This window comes from Liolophura sinensis, chromosome 7 (genome assembly GCF_032854445.1).
Source record: "Liolophura sinensis isolate JHLJ2023 chromosome 7, CUHK_Ljap_v2, whole genome shotgun sequence".
NCBI classification, from domain to species: Eukaryota; Metazoa; Mollusca; class Polyplacophora; order Chitonida; family Chitonidae; genus Liolophura; species Liolophura sinensis.
The window spans coordinates 14,961,335-14,982,343 of NC_088301.1; the positions used below are offsets into that span (position 1 = coordinate 14,961,335).

General features: G+C 39.2%; 2 protein-coding genes across 2 annotated transcripts; both read left to right on the top strand.

Annotated features, from left to right (window-relative positions):
- Window positions 1-1,815: 1,815 nt before the first annotated feature.
- On the top strand, window positions 1,816-16,525 carry LOC135470670 (glutamate receptor ionotropic, NMDA 3A-like). The gene is made up of 7 exons (XM_064749705.1): window positions 1,816-2,184; window positions 4,654-5,231; window positions 11,943-12,939; window positions 13,550-13,683; window positions 15,454-15,604; window positions 16,272-16,451; window positions 16,487-16,525. The coding sequence occupies exons 1-7, from the start codon at window positions 1,816-1,818 to the stop codon at window positions 16,523-16,525; spliced, it is 2,448 nt and encodes an 815-aa protein (XP_064605775.1).
- Window positions 16,477-19,736, top strand: LOC135471873 (uncharacterized). Its single transcript, XM_064751283.1, has 4 exons — window positions 16,477-16,562; window positions 17,021-17,140; window positions 17,973-18,052; window positions 18,724-19,736. The coding sequence occupies exons 1-4, from the start codon at window positions 16,545-16,547 to the stop codon at window positions 19,568-19,570; spliced, it is 1,065 nt and encodes a 354-aa protein (XP_064607353.1). The 5' UTR covers window positions 16,477-16,544; the 3' UTR covers window positions 19,571-19,736.
- Window positions 19,737-21,009: the final 1,273 nt, after the last annotated feature.

A 21,009-nucleotide genomic window follows, 5' to 3' on the forward strand; every position in this document is an offset into this window, starting at 1 on the left:
AGCTTATCTGTTACATATACATCAGTTTTATTTACGGTTCATACATTATTTCTTGGTCTTGAGTAATTCTTGACCAGTCACGTAAATAATAAATTGCGATTAACATCACGGCATTTTTATCATTAATTCTGTTTAAGCCATAGTGCTATAAGGGGCGTATAATTTACTATCATTTAAGCATTTACATGAACAGTTAGAATAAAATCTTCAGCCGTATTTAATCGTTTGGGCGTGAACACTGGCAGTTATTACACCGTCGTGGCTGCTCTGATTTTACTCTCTATGCTGTCTGTCTTTTATTATATTGAATACTTCGTTTTGAATAGACTCCGAACGACTTTTTATGGTTTTAAGTGTTATGGTTAGATGGTTAGAATCACGTGACGACCAATATATCAGTCACGCAAGATTAAGTTTCCTACGCCGGTGTGATACGACCATATCTACCCCCAACTCTTTAATGCACCAAGGTATTGACCGGGAACGCCAAGTTTGGTTGACAGCTGCTATACAAATACCTTACCCCAAGTTACCGTTTTAAATTGGACAACGTTGAATACCAAATTCTCCGCCCGATCAACAATGCCCGCCTAAATAAGCAGCAAGACAATGGCTGCTTTATGTTGTTTGGCACAAACCGAGTGAATTTGACCGAATAATTACAACAATTGCCCATACTTCCATGTCATGCAAACAACACACCGTAAAATAAAATCCGTACATGATATAAAACATAGATTATATCACAGACGAGCAGACGGCAATAGCTAATATATTTGCACAGTGGGAAACAGTCATAATTAGGAGTTGGTCATTTCAGACGTGCTACAGTCATCTTGAGGGGACACACTGTAAATATTTATTTATTTATTTGTTTGATTGGTGTTTTACGCCGTACTCAAAAATATTTCACTTATACGACGGCGGCCAGCATTATGGTGGGAAGAAGCCGGGCAGAGCCCGGGGGAAACCCAAGACCATCCAGCAGGTTGCTGGAAGACCTTTCCACTTACGGCCGGAGAGGAAGGCAGCATGATATTGTAAATAAATAACCCCAACTGTTAATGAGAAGGAAATACCAAGCATTACGGACTGGTTTGTAATCTGAATGCAAAAACTTAATTAACGGAAGTAGCATTGCCTCTGTAACATTGCTTCCAGTGAGTCATTATTCATCACCCGGAACTTGTCAGGGTTGACAGAGCTTCTTCTAATTCATAGTGAATTTACTAGCCTACATCTGGAACCCACATAGCTGCACCGATGCCGAAGTTGTATTTACTGCTTTCATTTTTTATTGACAGTATCACTGCACAAAAAACAAGGCTGCGTCTATGAATTATTTGATGGGGAGTACAATGTGAAAAGAAAACAAGCGTCATTGATAGACATTCAAGATATCAACCACTCGGAAATACATGTATATATTTTTCAAGCCATCTATTAAAGGTTGGAGTATTTACGCCTGGGGTGATGGTTTACTTATGCATGTGGTGTTTTGTTTCAGGGACAGAAGCCATGAAATCGAATAAATACCGGAAATGCGTGACAATACCGGAAATACAGGGCGATACGGGACAGTACGGGGTAGCCCTGCCTAATTCAAACATATGGAAAAAAGAAGAGCTATCAACGTCCAATTCATTTAGCCAGAGGCGCACGCATGGAGTCCAGATGTTTTCTTGTTTATGTTACATGGCAAGCCCAAGTAGACGAAAATCATAGGTTTGTATGTTACAACAACAGACTCTGTTATCCGGATGTTCAGCTATGAGAATCATTTGATACTTGATGACTATGTCATAGTTTACAGACATGTGGACCATACTAGTGATTCGGTCCTCCATTTGCCTGATATTGTGGGCTATCCGAATCGCCAGCTCCTCCAAAGTGACTATTCTCTGCTTGTTTGACACTGACATCACAGAAACCTGCCAGGAAGCACTGTCTGACCTGCCTAGCGCCCAAGACATCGGTGTTAACGTCTCGTTCCGCGCACTGACGCTGAAGATGGGTAAAGATCTGACGTCAGCTGTGACTGATATTCAAGCCTCTGTCATCTCAGATGTTCCAGATGTGATATTTACTATCGGAAGTATCTACACGGCGAATGCGGCGTCTATGTTTGCCGAGTTTCTGGCTATTCCTCAGGTTTCACTAACTATGGATTCCATGACCTATCCGGTAAGGTGCCTTCAATCCTGAGTAAACTTCGCTAACACTTGAGCATTTAAAACGTGCTTTTTCTTGTAAGCTGTTGTCTACTTGTATGGCGATCACTGGTTCCAGGGACCTGCTCTATTTTCAGTGTTATTTTTAACGGCGCGTCATTCTAGACCAGTGATGTCTTAAGCCAAGGTGTTAAAAATAGTCCATTACAGTTGCATTTATTTCTGCATTAACATGAACAGGTATAATAAAACTCCATCAACTGACAAGAGGCTGGCTTTCACGGGTTACGAGTTGCCATTTGCCAACCATCACGCTGTCGTCGTTGCTCTGGATTTTACTCCCCATACCAAATTCTTTTACATTACAATTGTGTTCGCCAAACGATGTTATTGCACACGTTTTTAGACAAGCAAGCAGATCAAATTGAATGGAATAACATTTAGTGAGCATAGTCCAGCGTACACAAGTATTGATCTATACTGAATTATATTTCATTTATTATATGGAGGATATATTTCTGTTGAGCATTGTTGCCAGTTGTGCCACAGAGTTGACTGGAGATCAAACACTGTACATGCGTGCGTGCTGTGTGGCACAGTTTATAGATACAACGAGGCTGCATTTGGTTGTATAAACGAGCGAACGAAGGAATTGCAGTCTGGTTTATTGGGATTGAAAGAACAAGTACTTCGGATGGACAGTTTATGTATCTCATCTATAACAATGAATACATCCGATGCTCCTGCCTGTGGCGTACACGTCTCGCTTTCTCAAGCACTAAGCGGTATATTAATGATCTGCTTGATTTAAACAATCCACACATACTAAAGGTTATGAAAGATATATATCCACCTTTGTTGAATTTAAAGGAAACCACACTCTTAAGACGGCACATCTTATATATACCTTTATTTGTACAAAAACTAAAACGGTTTGCTCTCTCGCAGGCTTTACGACAAGAGCGATGGTTTCTATTTTGATACTGAAAATTATCCTTACTTGGACAGCAATATATCCAAGGGTCTTGCATATGACGTGCATATATCTCGCCATGTAGCATTTGTTCGAACCTGTGTGTTGTTTGACGATTTCAATGAACGTCACAAGTTATTACTGCAAAAACTAGTGTGTCAAGGTTATTCCATCAAACTCCTTCAGTCTAAAATTCCTGTAAATTTTATACAATGAGCATATTACCCTTGTCTGCTTGTAAGCCTAGAACATACCTTGCGCGTTTCCAACATCATTGAAAACTGTTGACCGCTTCTCTTCCCATGATTCCGGTCTATTTTCATTCTTTATATACTTTCTTAGTCGTTTGGAGATTTGTGTTAAAAGTAGTTTTGGGAATTGGCCTTGCGATTATTGGTCTGGAACGTCCATATTAGATGAAGGGCTGCTGTACGATTTTTATACAAATTGACGATTTAATTCTACGCCATAAAACGCTGTTACTAAAAGTTAAGATGTCATATCTGGTTGAGTAAACAAAGCTGTTTGAATTCGACAATTAGTGCAATATATTGTAACAGTGGACAACTGACTTGGTGCTGTATTTAGTAATTACATTGACATGTGTATATCACATCCAAGTTAACCTCGCCATGCTGCGATTTTATGAATTTTTTTTTCAATGTCTAAAAGTGAGTAAGATTACAGGACTGAATAATGAACAGGGAAAGTAAGCCTTGGAATGTTTGTATTAGTTTAAATTATATATACTATTATATATGGACAACGCAGTAGATTTAAATATGAAAAGTTACAGTAAAACGGAGAACATTATTATATGGGTAATGAAGGAAGATATGCCATTTTTTTTAGTTTTTAAAGCATAGTATATATTTCTGATAAATGTTCGATGGTATGAAATATTCGGAAGTGACACACTGAACATGCTAAGATCGCGGGACGAGCTGAGCGTCCCTAATCCGAGTTCTTTCCACCCTACAAAGTTGTTTTGACAGCTATCACCGCTCATGTCAAAACAGCAAGCTCCTTAATTTTTCGACTGACCCCTCTGGCCGCTGTTTAAAGGCATTTTTGCACCCCAAGAAGAAAGCTTGTACTTTTACAAGTTAGGCCACTTCATATACTCCGTATTCAGTAATTAAAAAAACAGTTGTTATGTATCCTTTTTCATTGCTTAAGATATATCGTAATAAAAGCATCACCGGAATATTTACGAAATAATATACTCTTACAACCTGCAGTTATGAATATGGAGGAATGATTTTGGAACTTTTACATAAACAATGACCTGCATGACAGGTTTATATCTTCAAAGCTTGCGGTCCTTTGTTAATGGAACTAGGATTTTACAAGTTGAACTTTGGACATTAGCTTTTTATAAGTGATATTCTTATAGTTTGGAGACTATGTGTTAGAAAAAAATTCACCCAGGACTTTTATGCAGTATTCTTTTTTATTTATAAAAGTATATAACACGCCTTAAACGATGTTAACTTTTCTCTTCGACAGTTATACTCCGACACGGTGGTGCGATTTGGACCAAGTGAGTTGGATATGGCAGAGGCATTTTTTCATCTCATCGATACGCAAAATACCTCTGATATTAGTGTCATTTACCAAAGAGAGCATGCTTATGATGAATTTGCGTTTCACATGAGACATCTTGCGTTAAAACGCCCTCGGCTTAAACGCTTCAAAATCTTTGGAAGTTCTAAAAAGGGTTGCCAAGATCAACGGTTTCTGAGGAAAATTATAGAATTAAGGGACAACGGGTCTCAGCTTATCGTATTGCATGCCGGATCGGAAACAACAAAACATATATTACGATGTGCAGTCAAATATGAACTTTTCCAGCCTGGTCATGTGTGGATATCGACAAAAGGAGATTTTCGGAACGGCAGTGACGTCACATGTTTACCTGCTGGTTTTTTAGCTCTTGAGTACTTACCTAGCACAGGCTTTAAAACGGAAATTCGCGATGGACTGTCCGCCATTGTTTCAACATGGAGGCTGCTGTACCTGGAGAACGAAACAACTGACTGCAACGGTTCCGGAGATGACTTGGGGGCAGCCCATCGGTTTGTTAGGTAAGGAAAGCTATGCGTCTAATGACGTTTGGATCAGTTCTTTCTAACATGTTTACTGAAGAAATAGTTGTTTATTTTGCACATAATACTGTTAAACCATAATATTCAACGATTTACTTAGGAATATTGGAAATGAATGGTATTCGAATTGATAATTGAGTTTATACAACCAGGAATTGGTAAATGCATTGACAATTCAAAAGTGTATTAAAGAACGAAAATCTATCATGGCTACCTTATCATCCAAATACACAAAATTTACGTCTGAAACAAATTATTAATAACTTTTAAACATCTGAGAAAAAAATGTTTTCAATAACAGTAGGTTTGACCCCTGCTTTACGTCAGCTTTTAGCGACTCGCAGGGTTTTTCCGACAATTTTGTCCACTTACATACCTAGAAATATGGTTTTCTTCTGAGTTACCTGCGAACATCGCTTTTCATTATGAATATGGTTTTCGTTTGAGTTACCTGCGAACATCTCTCTCCGTTATGAATATGCTTTTCGTTTGAGTTACCTGCGAACATCTCTTTCCATTATGAATATGCTTTTCGCTAGAGTTACCTGCGAACATCTCTTTCCGTTATGAATATGCTTTTCGTTTGAGTTACCTGCGAACATCTCTTTCCGTTATGAATATGCTTTTCGTTTGAGTTACCTGCGAACATCTCTTTCCATTATGAATATGCTTTTCGCTAGAGTTACCTGCGAACATCTCTTTCCATTATGAATATGGTTTTCTTTCGAGTTACCTGCGAACATCTCTTTCCGTTATGAATATGTTTTTCCCTAGAGTTACCTGCGAACATCTCTTTCCGTTATGGATATGCTTTTCGTTTGAGTTACCTGCGAACATCTCTTTCTGTTATGAATATGCTTTCCGTTTGAGTTACCTGCGAACATCTCTCTCCGTTATGAATATGTTTTTCGTTTGAGTTACCTGCGAACATCTCTTTCTATTATGAATATGCTTTTCGTTTGAGTTACCTGCGAACATCTCTTTCCATTATGAATATGCTTTTCGCTAGAGTTACCTGCGAACATCTCTTTCAGTTATATATATGGTTTTCGTTTGAGTTACCTGCGAACATCTCTTTCCGTTATGAATATGCTTTTCGTTTGAGTTACCTGCGAACATCTCTTTCCGTTATAAATATGCTTTTTGTTTGAGTTACCTGCGAACATCTCTTTCCATTATGAATATGCTTTTCGTTTGAGTTACCTGCGAACATCTCTTTCCGTTATGAATATGCTTTTCGTTTGAGTTACCTGCGAACATCTCTTTCCATTATAAATATGCTTTTCGCTAGAGTTACCTGCGAACATCTCTTTCCATTATGAATATGCTTTTCTTTTGACTTACCTGCGAACATCTCTTTCCGTTATGAATATGCTTTTCGCTAGAGTTACCTGCGAACATCTCTTTCCATTATGAATATGCTTTTCGTTTGAGTTACCTGCGAACATCTCTTTCTATTATGAATATGTTTTTCGCTAGAGTTACCTGCGAACATCTCTTTCCGTTATGAAAATGCTTTTCGTTTGAGTTACCTGCGAACATCTCTTTCTATTATGAATATGTTTTTCGCTAGAGTTACCTGCGAACATCTCTTTCCGTTATGAAAATGCTTTTCGTTTGAGTTACCTGCGAACATCTCTTTCCGTTATGAATATGCTTTTCATTTGAGTTACCTGCGAACATTTCTTTCCGTTATGAATATGCTGTTCGTTTGAGTTACCTGCGAACATCTCTTTCCGTTATAAATATGCTTTTCGCTAGAGTTACCTGCGAACATCTCTTTCCGTTATGAATATGCTTTTCGCTAGAGTTACCTGCGAACATGTCTTTCCATTATGAATATGCTTTTCGTTTGAGTTACCTGCGAACATCTCTTTCTATTATGAATATGTTTTTCGCTAGAGTTACCTGCGAACATCTCTTTCCGTTATGAAAATGCTTTTCGTTTGAGTTACCTGCGAACATCTCTTTCCGTTATGAATATGCTTTTCGCTAGAGTTACCTGCGAACATCTCTTTTCGTTATGAATATGTTTTTCCCTAGAGTTACCTGCGAACATCTCTTTCCGTTATGGATATGCTTTTCGTTTGAGTTGCCTGCGAACATCTCTTTCCGTTATGAATATGCTTTCCGTTTGAGTTACCTGCGAACATCTCTCTCCGTTATGAATATGCTTTTCGCTAGAGTTACCTGCGAACATCTCTTTCCGTTATGAATATGCTTTTCGTTTGAGTTACCTGCGAACATCTCTTTCCGTTATAAATATGCTTTTCGTTTGAGTTACCTGCGAACATCTCTTTCCGTTATGAATATGATTTTCGCTAGAGTTACCTGCGAACATCTCTTTCCGTTATGAATATGCTTTTCGTTTGAGTTACCTGCGAACATCTCTTTCCGTTATGAATATGTTTTTCGCTAGAGTTACCTGCGAACATCTCTTTCCGTTATGAATATGTTTTTCGTTTGAGTTACCTGCGAACATCTCTTTCCGTTATGAATATGCTTTTCGTTTGAGTTACCTGCGAACATCTCTTTCCATTATGAATATGCTTTTCGCTAGAGTTACCTGCGAACATCTCTTTCCATTATGAATATGGTTTTCTTTTGAGTTACCTGGGAACATCTCTTTCCATTATAAATATGCTTTTCGCTAGAGTTACCTGCGAACATCTCTTTCCATTATGAATATGGTTTTCTTTTGAGTTACCTGCGAACATCTCTTTCCGTTATAAATATGCTTTTCGCTAGAGTTACCTGCGAACATCTCTTTCCATTATGAATATGCTTTTCGTTTGAGTTACCTGCGAACATCTCTTTCCGTTATGAATATGCTTTTCGCTAGAGTTACCTGCGAACATCTCTTTTCGTTATGAATATGCTTTTCGCTAGAGTTACCTGCGAACATCTCTTTCCATTATGAATATGCTTTTCCTTTGAGTTACCTGGGAACATCTCTTTCCATTATGAATATGCTTTTCGTTTGAGTTACCTGGGAACATCTCTTTCCATTATGAATATGCTTTCCGTTTGAGTTACCTGCCAACATCTCTTTCCATTATGAATATGCTTTTCGTTTGAGTTACCTGCGAACATCTCTTTCCGTTATGAATATGCTTTTCGCTAGAGTTACCTGCGAACATCTCTTTCCATTATGAATATGCTTTTCGTTAGAGTTACCTGCGAACATCTCTTTCCGTTATGAATATGCTTTTCGTTTGAATTACCTGCGAACATCTCTTTCCGTTATGAGTATGGTTTTCGTTTGAGTTACCTGCGAACATCTCTCTCCCTTATGAATATGCTTTTCGCTAGAGTTACCTGCGAACATCTCTTTCTATTATGAATATGCTTTTCGTTAAAGTTACCTGCGAACATCTCTTTCCGTTATGAATATGCTTTTCGCTAGAGTTACCTGCGAACATCTCTTTCCATTATGAATATGCTTTTCGTTTGAGTTACCTGCGAACATCTCTTTCTATTATGAATATGTTTTTCGCTAGAGTTACCTGCGAACATCTCTTTCCGTTATGAAAATGCTTTTCGTTTGAGTTACCTGCGAACATCTCTTTCCGTTATGAATATGCTTTTCGCTAGAGTTACCTGCGAACATCTCTTTTCGTTATGAATATGTTTTTCCCTAGAGTTACCTGCGAACATCTCTTTCCGTTATGGATATGCTTTTCGTTTGAGTTGCCTGCGAACATCTCTTTCCGTTATGAATATGCTTTCCGTTTGAGTTACCTGCGAACATCTCTCTCCGTTATGAATATGCTTTTCGCTAGAGTTACCTGCGAACATCTCTTTCCGTTATGAATATGCTTTTCGTTTGAGTTACCTGCGAACATCTCTTTCCGTTATAAATAAGCTTTTCGTTTGAGTTACCTGCGAACATCTCTTTCCGTTATGAATATGCTTTTCGCTAGAGTTACCTGCGAACATCTCTTTCCGTTATGAATAGGCTTTTCGTTTGAGTTACCTGCGAACATCTCTTTCCGTTATGAATATGTTTTTTCGCTAGAGTTACCTGCTAACATCTCTTTCCGTTATGAATATGTTTTTCGTTTGAGTTACCTGCGAACATCTCTTTCCGTTATGAATATGCTTTTCGTTTGAGTTACCTGCGAACATCTCTTTCCATTATGAATATGCTTTTCGCTAGAGTTACCTGCGAACATCTCTTTCCATTATGAATATGCTTTTCGGTAGAGTTACCTGCGAACATCTCTTTCCATTATAAATATGCTTTTCGCTAGAGTTACCTGCGAACATCTCTTTCCATTATGAATATGGTTTTCTTTTGAGTTACCTGCGAACATCTCTTTCCGTTATAAATATGCTTTTCGCTAGAGTTACCTGCGAACATCTCTTTCCATTATGAATATGCTTTTCGTTTGAGCTACCTGCGAACATCTCTTTCCGTTATGAATATGCTTTTCGTTTGAGTTACCTGCGAACATTTCTTTCCGTTATGAATATGCTGTTCGTTTGAGTTACCTGCGAACATCTCTTTCCGTTATAAATATGCTTTTCGCTAGAGTTACCTGCGAACATCTCTTTCCGTTATGAATATGCTTTTCGCTAGAGTTACCTGCGAACATCTCTTTCCATTATGAATATGCTTTTCGTTTGAGTTACCTGCAAACATCTCTTTCCGTTATGAATATGCTTTTCGTTTGAGTTACCTGCGAACATCTCTTTCCGTTATGAATATGCTTTTCGCTAGAGTTACCTGCGAACATCTCTTTTCGTTATGAATATGCTTTTCGCTAGAGTTACCTGCGAACATCTCTTTCCATTATGAATATGCTTTTCCTTTGAGTTACCTGGGAACATCTCTTTCCATTATGAATATGCTTTTCGTTTGAGTTACCTGCGAACATCTCTTTCCATTATGAATATGCTTTCCGTTTGAGTTACCTGCCAACATCTCTTTCCATTATGAATATGCTTTTCGTTTGAGTTACCTGCGAACATCTCTTTCCGTTATGAATATGCTTTTCGCTAGAGTTACCTGCGAACATCTCTTTCCATTATGAATATGCTTTTCGTTAGAGTTACCTGCGAACATCTCTTTCCGTTATGAATATGCTTTTCGTTTGAATTACCTGCGAACATCTCTTTCCGTTATGAGTATGGTTTTCGCTAGAGTTACCTGCGAACATCTCTTTCCATTATGAATATGCTTTTCGTTAAAGTTACCTGCGAACATCTCTTTCCGTTATGAATATGCTTTTCGTTTGAGTTACCTGCGAACATCTCTTTCCATTATGAATATGGTTTTCGTTTGAGTTACCTGCGAACATCTCTTTCCGTTATGAATATGCTTTTCGTTTGAGTTGCCTGCGAACATCTCTTTCCGTTATGAATATGCTTTTCGTTTAAGTTTCCTGCGAACATCTCTTTCCATTATGAATATGCTTTTTGTTTGAGTTACCTGCGAACATCTCTTTCCGTTATGAATATGCCTTTCGCTAGAGTTACCTGCGAACATCTCTTTCCATTATGAATATGCTTTTCGTTAGAGTTACCTGCGAACATCTCTTTCCGTTATGAATATTTTTTTTTGTTTGAGTTACCTGCGAACATCTCTTTCCGTTATGAGTATGGTTTTCGTTTGAGTTACCTGCGAACATCTCTTTCCATTATGAATATGCTTTTCGCTAGAGTTACCTGCGAACATCTCTTTCCATTATGAATATGGTTTTCGTTTGAGTTACCTGCGAACATCTCTTTCCTTTATGAATATGCTTTTCGTTAGAGTTACCTGCGAACATCTCTTTCCATTATGAATATGCTTTCCGTTTGAGTTACCTGCGAACATCTCTTTCCATTATGAATATGCTTTCCGTTTGAGTTACCTGCGAACATCTCTTTCCATTATGAATATGCTTTTCGTTAGAGTTACCTGCGAACATCTCTTTCCGTTATGAATATGTTTTTCGTTTGAGTTACCTGCGAACATTTCTTTCCGTTATGAATATGCTTTTCGTTTGAGTTACCTGCGAACATCTCTTTCTATTATAAATATGCTTTTCGTTTGAGTTACCTGCGAACATCTCTTTCCATTATGAATATGCTTTTCGCTAGAGTTACCTGCGAACATCTCTTTCCATTATGAATATGGTTTTCGTTTGAGTTACCTGCGAACATCTCTTTCCGTTATGAATATGCTTTTCGTTTGAATTACCTGCGAACATCTCTTTCCGTTATGAATATGCTTTTCGTTTGAGTTGCCTGCGAACATCTCTTTCCATTATGAATATGCTTTTCGTTTGAGTTACCTGCGAACATCTCTTTCCATTATGAATATGCTTTTTGTTTGAGTTACCTGCGAACATCTCTTTCCATTATGAATATGCTTTTCGCTAGAGTTACCTGCGAACATCTCTTTCCATTATGAATATGCTTTTCGTTAGAGTTACCTGCGAACATCTCTTTCCGTTATGAATATGCTTTTCGTTTGAATTACCTGCGAACATCTCTTTCCGTTATGAGTATGGTTTTCGTTTGAGTTATTTGCGAACATCTCTTTCTATTATGAATATGCTTTTCGTTAGAGTTTCCTGCGAACATCTCTTTCCGTTATGAATATGCTTTTCGCTAGAGTTACCTGGGAACATCTCTTTCCGTTATGAATATTCTTTTGTTTATGTTATGTATATATTAAGAATGTTTCCTCGTTGGCTACAGGTCAATGGAAACAAGCTGGAAGAAACCAAAAGTGATTTACAATCTGAAAAATCTGGTGCGTGAAGGTAACAGCTCTAGCTGGCGGGTTGTCGGAAAAGTCCAGCGTAATTTAATCTCAGTGAACACGATTATTTGGCCAGGAGGGTTTATCTATGGGCCTATTGCCGTCCGTAAGAAGTTCCTAAGAGTTGTCACGGTTCCGGCACCTCCGTTTGTTCATTTCCGGGATCCGGATAATGACGAACACAAGTGCTACACCGATACACCGTGTTTAGAGCTCAAGAAAACGGATCGGGTGATGGACTACCTGGACGCATTCGTGAAAGGGGGGTCACCCGAGGACCAGCAGTTCACCTTTCTCTGCTGCTCAGGACTATCCGTCGACCTTCTAAACCGGATCTCTCAGGACTTGGACTTTGAGTTTATACTGTACTTTTTTCCGGATAATGTCAATCGCATTGGAAAACTGGTAAATGACACATGGGATGGTGCTATCGGGCAGGTTTATTACGGCACTGCTGACATTATGATAGGAGCCCTCAGTATTACTGCTGTACGGTCAGCCTGGATTGATTTTACTGTGCCGTTTTACCAGTCTGGTTTCACTATGCTGTCAGTGGCACAGGACCAGCAACCATCAATTGATGCCTTTCTGAAGCCGTTCTCAACGGCGGTGTGGCTGTGTATACTGCTCGCAGCAACGTTAACCGCAGTCATATCATCGTATCTGGAGTGGAGGAGTCCCTACGGCTTGAATCCTTGGGGGAGAAAGCGCAACAGGAATTACACCCTGGGTTCTTCTCTCGTCGCTGTCTATTCCGTGGCTTTTGGTCATACGTTTGCAACAAAATCACCCAAAAGCTGGCCCAGCCGCTTTATCCTCAACGTTTGGGCTTTGTGTTCAATCTTTATGATTGCCAGCTATACCGCCAATCTCGCCGCCTTTATGGCGGGTAAGGAAAACGTCGAGTTTTACAAAAGCCCAGCGGACCCCCGAGTGAGTTGAGCGTAATTTTTTTTATAAGTCATGTGCTTTGTTTTGCCTCAAATTAATCGCCATGAAGTGAACCGGCGCAAATGGGTAGATTGGGGTAGCATTCTATGTTTTTTCTAACCTGAAACGTTACAGCCCACACAGTAATTACATTAACGTTGTCGCTTACTATAAATTTTAAAATGTCCTCCATGAGTTCATCTATGTTTTAATTCTCCCCAACCAATGAAAAATTCAATTCTAAGTCAAACTAATTAGTATAACGCTGTTCGAAAAAATCGTGTGGAAAAGCGTTTGATCAAGGAGTATCTATCCGAATGCAACTTTACCATACTGTTCTTGTAACGTTCGAGTAGGCCCTACATCTGGAGCAGAGGTTGATTATGGAACGATCGGAATTCAGTTGAGGCTATGTACATTGCGTGTTTTCGACATTTGTCTACGTTAAAACTTCTTCTTATGTTTACAATAAACACCTGGATGTGCTAACAGTAGCCTAGCATGCACAGAGAAGAGAAAAAGATTTGTAGGTCTATCGTTTAACGATACCGTCCTTTTGTTATGATAATAGTGTGGTAGAATCCAACCTAGTGATGATTTAAATTCCTTTCAGTTAGCCTCTAAGAAAGTTGCAGTTATTGGAGAAACAAGTGTTGCGAGTTACATTGAGAATATGTACCCTGGACTTGCTTCAACACTGAACAAAACTAGTCTTAAAACTTCCATTGGCATGATCACTGAGATGAAGTAAGTATCCATGGATACACTAGGTGCGCATGTACGTTTAGCACGGATAGTTATAAAAATAGCTGCATGTATGCATGTAATTTATAATGGTATTTATGATAGGTCACCATGGACGTGAGTTTATTTGTGGATTTACCTGTTTGCAGTGTAATGGTCTAGTTTCACCTCCTTGCATTGAAATGTTCTATTTTCACCTGCATGCAATGAATTCTCCTAGATTTACCTCTTTGCATTGGAATGTTCTAAATTCACCTACTTGCACTGGAATGTTCTATTTTCACCTGCATGCAATGAATTCTCCTAGATTTACCTCTTTGCATTGGAATGTCCCAGATTCACCTCCTTGTATTGGGATGTTCTAGATTTACCTGCTTGCATTGGGATGTTGTAGATTCTCCGCCTTGTATTGCGATGTTCTAGATTTACCTGCTTGCATTGGGATGTTCTAGATTCACCTCTGAATCCCGACTTTGTTACCGACGCCTTGGTGGCCATAGCTGGTCACCGATTCTCTCCTATCTACTCTTACAAGAAGTCCGCTGGAAACCATTTCACTTTGGCCAATATATTATATGATACACGTGGAAAAATGTTACAACAACATACCAAAAGATCAGTGGTTTGCTCCGGCTTCCTCAATCCATGTATACTTGAAGCCACCGTAAAAGCCAAACTCTTCTGTGTGGCGTTGAAAACTATACAAACCAATACCAAAGAAAAAAATCTGTGTACACAAATCCTCATATACTATTTCCTTAAATAGAAATTCATGCTGCAATCATTACAGTCATTAAGATAAATGTTACTATGCCCTAAGAATGTGGTGTGGAAGCTGGATTGGGCCACACGTATTTTACTTGTTTCGACCTTAAAAATCAAAGGTAAAAATTAAGAAAAACGCGAAAGAGTGAAGGTTGAAAAAGCGAAAGGTCGATGGCTTAAAACCTGACCGAGAAAGGCCAAATCCCGAAAATACGAGGCACAACCAGAAAGTTGGTATCGCCTTTGACTTTTAGGTTTTCGCCTATACGCAATCAGTATCAAGAGTATTCGACCAAACTTTAAAAACGTACAAAACAGTCAACTATTATACGTATATGCATAACCAATGAAGGCTCCTCTAAAAGTTCCAGCCAAAAACAAAAGGCATACTACTCGGTCCTTTTTAGACTACTGTTCGTTACTAAGCTGAGAAAACATGCCATGCCGTTTAGACGTTCAATGAAGAACAACAGTTCGGCTCTGTTTTAATAAATATTACAATAAACTTTTTAGTACATGTAGATGTCTTCGGTATAAATACAACAGAAAAACGTGTGTGGTCTTTTAAGTTTATAATCGTACAAGTGACCGATAGAGAACAGGCTGTTAATCAGGCCATGAGTCTGTTAAACCACGTTAACACGAAACTGCATTTCGAGTTTTAATGTTTTCGATCCCGCGCTTTCGTAATTCCGTGTTTTCGCACTTACTCTTGTAAGGTAAAAACTAAGAAAATAATGACTTCATCCGTATTCACAAAGGTAGCGTATTCACATGATTCTCGTGCTGGTCCGGTTGCAGAATTATATCTGACAGTTTGTTATGTATCGGACATGAAACTCCGGTTGTTTGTTTTGATCTTTGTCTGCCTTTTTCTAACATCACCCTTAAACTCTTGACTTAAATAAACAATTGTCAAAAAAAGTGCGACCGGTAATAAAAAAATGTTAAACTGCTCGTAACACAGTTTTGTTGGTTGATATGAGACCTCTGAGTAATTCATTGCAGGAAGAAGCATTTTGATATTTTCATACACGATTTGCCAATATTGGAGTATGCTAGGGCAAGGCTGGATGGAGACTGCACGTTACGTGTGGTTGGCGGTACATTTGCCGATGATGGGTATGGTATTGGCTTACCCAAACACTCACCTTGGAAGGTATGGACGATGTTTACACACTAGCATTTGGAACTGTAACAAATTCTGATTGACAACTTTATTGCCTATTACCTGTTATACTCTCCCTACTTCCAATATTATTTTTAATAATCTAAAGGAAACTTAAAATAGTGTGTTTCAATCATGCCATAGAATATTCATCGGGTCGTCCATTCATGCCCTTTTTGTACAACCACCTGTCTTATTTTAGAGCTCTTTGTTACTTTGAGGGAGACTATACCTGGTCAATACAACACCGAAGCCAATAAGGGGAGATTTGTTTTCTACAGTTTTTCTTTATGCTTTGTTCATAAAATGTCATGACAACACTGCATTCTGAGTCACATTTTATTATCTTTAAACTGTTGATGTCAAGCGTCATTGCATCGGTTATACTTAATTTTGCCTTCCCTTACCATGTTTCTTGGCGGTTTCTACTATTTATGCATTTACATTAACAGTTATGAAGACAAACTCTAACAACGAGCCACATGGTACTTGTGGACATTTTCATAGCGTGCTCGATCCATATTGTGTGTTTTTTCACAGTGATTTTAGGCAAATATCTGATATTTGAATCTGTGACCTGGATTTCGTAAGCTTGGAAATGTGACATGTTAGTTTGGCGAAAATGTGAAATATGCACGTATTTTTTTTTCACATAAAGGCATCAATGTCCGACCTAATACTCTCCTATGGCACAAGTGGATTCCTTGAGCGGCTGGAAAACACTCATTTCTCCGAGTTGGTTTGTACTTCAAACGGCATCAAACAGCGGGACATTCAGTATGGCTTACAGCATACCGCCGGTTTGTTCATCATGCTGATGGTGGCCATTGGTGTCAGCGTGATCCTTCTGCTGTTGGAACACTTCTTCTACAGACACTGTCTCCCGAGTCTGCGTGCCAAAGACGACAATAGTGTCTTTAAGAACACACATATGATGTTTTTCAGTCAGGTGCGCAAAGTCATGTATCGTTAAAATGCTGTTTAAAACCACATTCATGATGCAAACCGGCTGAGCTTCAAAATAATTCCAGTGGTATAGGGTAAACCAAAGATTTCCCTGAACTAGATTGGATATACATGCTCATTTGCTTTAGTTTCAATTTTTTTGTAGGTGTTAGATGTATAAACTGTCGTATTTCCCCCATATAACAATAGTACAAAGTAAGATTCACACAGATTCTATACATGCAGATATGATAACACGTTAATAACAGTTTTAATTGTAGGGCTAAGCAAAAGAGAGTCAAAGAGATAATTACAGTTTTTGTACAGTTTTGCAAACAAGTAGTGAGAATGTATATCTGCTTGGTCCTAACACGATGTGGTGAATGATAGACGTTGCTTTTTTGTGAGAGTGACGTGAAAAACGTAAACAAATAAACACAAGTGTCGTTGTTACTTTTGCAGAGGGTTCATCGTTCTACAACATGTGAAGAAATTGTCCCGCCTTCACACGGAGCGAAGGAAATACTGACCCAAGTCAAGAACAAACAATTCATAGACCTTTTCCTGAAGGAACAGCGCAAGGTATGTCGTCAAGAGGACAAACCGAACGTTGTGACCTTAGTAGAATTTAAGGTTTACAGTTTAGTTGTTCATTTTATTACACTTCCTAGAGTGCTTCATGGTTTCTAATGCGCTCAAAAATACAATGTCACGCTTCCAGAGTCATTTCTCTCTTCGCGATGCAACAGTCGACGTTCTCGAGAAGTGATCCTTCTGCATTTCTTGAAAATTGCTCGTCCCTCAGCTTGCACGATCTGCATAGCGCGACTTTTTATTTTAAAATGCTGACTTAGAAAAAAATTATCTATCTGTTCATTCATTTTTTTTAATTGCTTATTTAGATGTTGGTTTATACTATAGAAGAAAATATTTTGTAATTTACATGCATGTAGCAACATTCAGATTCATAGGTGGAGGAACATAAGCCAGTATCTGAGAAACACACGTCTTCTGTGTTAAGAGGAAAATTGCCGTCGGAAACCGCCGAAGTGCAGTTCGTACATTTCGGGTAAAACTCTTCTTCCCAGAAGGTAGCGAAGAGTATAGTTCGTTTTCCGCTTCACGATTGGGACGCCGGGATGTTGGACGTAGGTTCCGAGTTTACACGAACAAGGCGGCAGTTTTAACGACTTTTATTGGCTGAGAAGCAAAACACCCCCCGGCATAAATTACAGGGTGTTAAAGATGGAGGACGCGATTCATGCCAGCTTTGCAGTTTTCAGGGTTTACGTGTATGGCGAGGAAAAATCGCACAATTATGCAGCAGGCACCACCATATAAACAAAATGTGCTCTTTTCAGCCTATAGTGTCATGTTTTCTTCTCCTTTAATAACGTTACATATTTGCCAACAGGTTGTGGTTAACCAAGGTAAAACTTTTCCCTCCTCACCGACAACAAGACAACTTTCCTCACTGGCTACCTCATTAAAACCGTAAGTTAGATAGCTAATTTTGTTGTTTTACTATCAATACTCAGCTGTTGTGCAAAGTAGTCGTTCCATGTCTCCGCTGCCTGTTGATCTGGAAAGTGTGCTTGCTTGATGTTATAGACCTTTTCTTAAGAATATTTAACTTAAACGCCGACGATTGTGGGAGGAAACCCACGACCAGCCGCAGGTTGCTCGTAGAACATCAACCACGTACGGTTGAAGAGGAAGCCAACATGAACTCGACTTCAACTCCACACACACCGAGAAGTTGAATTTCTAATATTGTATCGCAGCGTAGGTTAGTATCCACTGCTTCATCCTCCGTTGGTTAAATGTCTACTAACGGTTTTTTAATCACTGTCATTTTCTCTGAATTGGAAAGGAGAGCGAGTTAGCAGTTTGCCGATGGTACATATATAATCTGCCGTGCTTGTCTTTATAATGACGGATATGTGGGAGAAACACATTGTTCTTTATGGGAAAAGATCCCCATGCTGCCAAACCTAATACTGATATTGTATTTAAGTATTTTACGTTGTTAGAGGGTGGGAGGTGGGGCGGGGTGGTAAGTCGGTGGTCCACGTCTTCATCGTTGATTTTCTGCCTTTATTTATGTGATAATGATTTGCCTGACTGAATTGTTGCTGACATCAGAGTTTATCATTTCTTCGTAGAACACAAGTGAAAACCAGTGACAGAGAATTTACGCCATCTGTGCTAGACGATTCTTATTCCAGTGACGGAATAAGTTCAAATTTGGGTCAGTCTGGATCCACGTTTGTCGTAGATGATGGAGAATCTGTGGTAGGTGACAATGAACTTCATCCCCTTGATTTCGAAGTGGTTTCGACCTGTTCATCAGCAGTATCGCGTCACGCGTCACCTGGGATACCAGTCAGTGATTGGCCGAGCAACTGGGAAGAGGAGTGGTTAAGCAAGGATCCTGATGACGACATCGTCCCCGAAAGTGACGACACAGTGGTGCATGTGGGGCACAACAACTTGGGATTTGTGATGAATAATGAAAGGCAACAGAACAGTTCAGTCATGAAGCGCAATATTTCTCTAAAAGAAACTGAACGGGTGAGAAATCCTAAAACTAATCGAGGAAATTTTGTTAAAAGCTACTCATGGAGACCCTCTAAATATCTTGCCAGTCTTTCAGAAGATCACCGGAGAACTCGTCATTCCGGGAAGCCACAGACTGCCTCTGTGGGAAATGTATATAAAAAACCATGGGACATGAAAGATAACCGGAACAAATCCCGTATCAGGCGCAATACCTTAGAATATCTGTGTAGGGCGTTCTCTGTTGATCTCATTGATTCATTCACATTAGATTCTCTATCGAAAAGTGATCTGTTGGTACTCTGGAAAGCATCTGAAATTAATCTTCGAAGACAGCTTAGTGAAATGGCTCTGCAGAAAGAGTCACTTTTGATGCTAGTAGACAAAGAGACTAAAGGAACAGAAGCTTCAGGAACTCCTAATATTCATTCATCATCGGAAGATACAGGGTAAACATGGACGGATCCGCGCGTCAGTGGTTACTTTGAAGTCCTCACTGGTTCACACTCTAAATATGTTTAACCGATCTATTGTTTTGCCATGTAGCATCTTGTAGTCGTTACTAATTCCTTTAATTTCACTTTGTTCTGCCATCGATGTCTTTCCTCCTTTAATCCAATCAGACAGGATGAGAACATTTCACTTATCCGACGTCGGCCAGCATTATCGTGAGAAGAAACCGGGCAGAGTCGGAAGCATACCCTCGACCATCTGCAGGTTGTTGCCAGACCTTCCCACGTACGGCCGGAGAGGAAGGAAGCATGAGCTGGACTTTAACTCACAGTGACCACATATGTGAGAGGGTCACAGCGCCGCGCTGGCGTGCTAATCACCTTGGCCACTGTTACAGACTATATCTTCTCTGCTGGGTCGAGCCTTATTAAATACTTTGAATATGTCAATTGTTGCTGCCTCACTTGTAGTTCAGCACTATGAGATTAATGCAAGGAACCCGGTCTCAGACTCATGTGATTGCGTCAGATTGACACACCGAATGACTCCTCGTCCTCTTATAAGTGAAAAATTACGACATAAAACCCAAGTATACTTTCATATATATTTATACATGTTGTTTGCTGTGATGACTGGTATCTTCAATGAACACAGTATCTGTAATCTGGACGGCTACTCTCTATAAGTAGGGCCTCTGAACCTCAACCGTTTTGGAATTACATAAAGAGTTGGCGATCAAACAATATTAATCTTATTTTAGACGGCCGTTGTGTGAGCAAAACAGTTCAGTCAAATAGCGCAACAAGAATGGATTCGTCTATTTATAAAACAAGACGTTTCTTTCGCTGACAAAATTCAATACTCAGACGATCTCTTATCAAAAGAGGGTAAGAAATGTGTCACTGTACACGTATATGTCGAGTGCTGCCTACAAAGGTCAGCGTAACTCGATATTTTCATATTTAATGCGTTTTGCTAGCTGTCATTGATTAGAACACTTTCATTGGCACTCTTAGCTCTATTTGTAGTACTAACTTAAAACACCGTTTTGCTCTCTGCTGTTAAAGGGAATGCATAGAACGTATCTGAAATATATCGATAAAAGCAAGTAAAATGTCATCGGGGAAATGTATTCGCCCTCTAATGGTGGAGGCACTGTAGCACTGTTGTTCGACAGAAAACAGGTACAGTACAACGTTGCAATTCACGAGAGCCGTTATGTTCAACAAACCTGTTCAATTCAAGTACTAAACACATTTTGCACGGATTTTGCTGCCAAGCATAGCAGGCATGTGACGTTCTATTTTGACCTTAATGCAGACTATCTCGCAAACATTCCCGTGTTACCACAGCGGGGATCCCTTTAAAATCTTTGTCCAAATACAGATGCGCCTGACTCATCAATTCAGATGACTTGTACTCTGGGAATGAAGCACACT

What these genes read in the sequence shown, in the direction of transcription:
- LOC135471873 (XM_064751283.1), top strand. An exon ending in TCCTGAAGGAACAGCGCAAG is followed by an intron (nt 17,141 to 17,972) that starts GTATGTCGTCAA and finishes ATTTGCCAACAG; the next exon opens with GTTGTGGTTAACCAAGGTAA. An exon ending in CTGGCTACCTCATTAAAACC is followed by an intron (nt 18,053 to 18,723) that starts GTAAGTTAGATA and finishes ATTTCTTCGTAG; the next exon opens with AACACAAGTGAAAACCAGTG.
- LOC135470670 (XM_064749705.1), top strand. Translation starts at nt 1,816, where the DNA reads ATGTGGACCATACTAGTGATTCGGTCCTCCATTTGCCTGATATTGTGG. An exon ending in TGGATTCCATGACCTATCCG is followed by an intron (nt 2,185 to 4,653) that starts GTAAGGTGCCTT and finishes TCTCTTCGACAG; the next exon opens with TTATACTCCGACACGGTGGT. An exon ending in GCAGCCCATCGGTTTGTTAG is followed by an intron (nt 5,232 to 11,942) that starts GTAAGGAAAGCT and finishes CGTTGGCTACAG; the next exon opens with GTCAATGGAAACAAGCTGGA.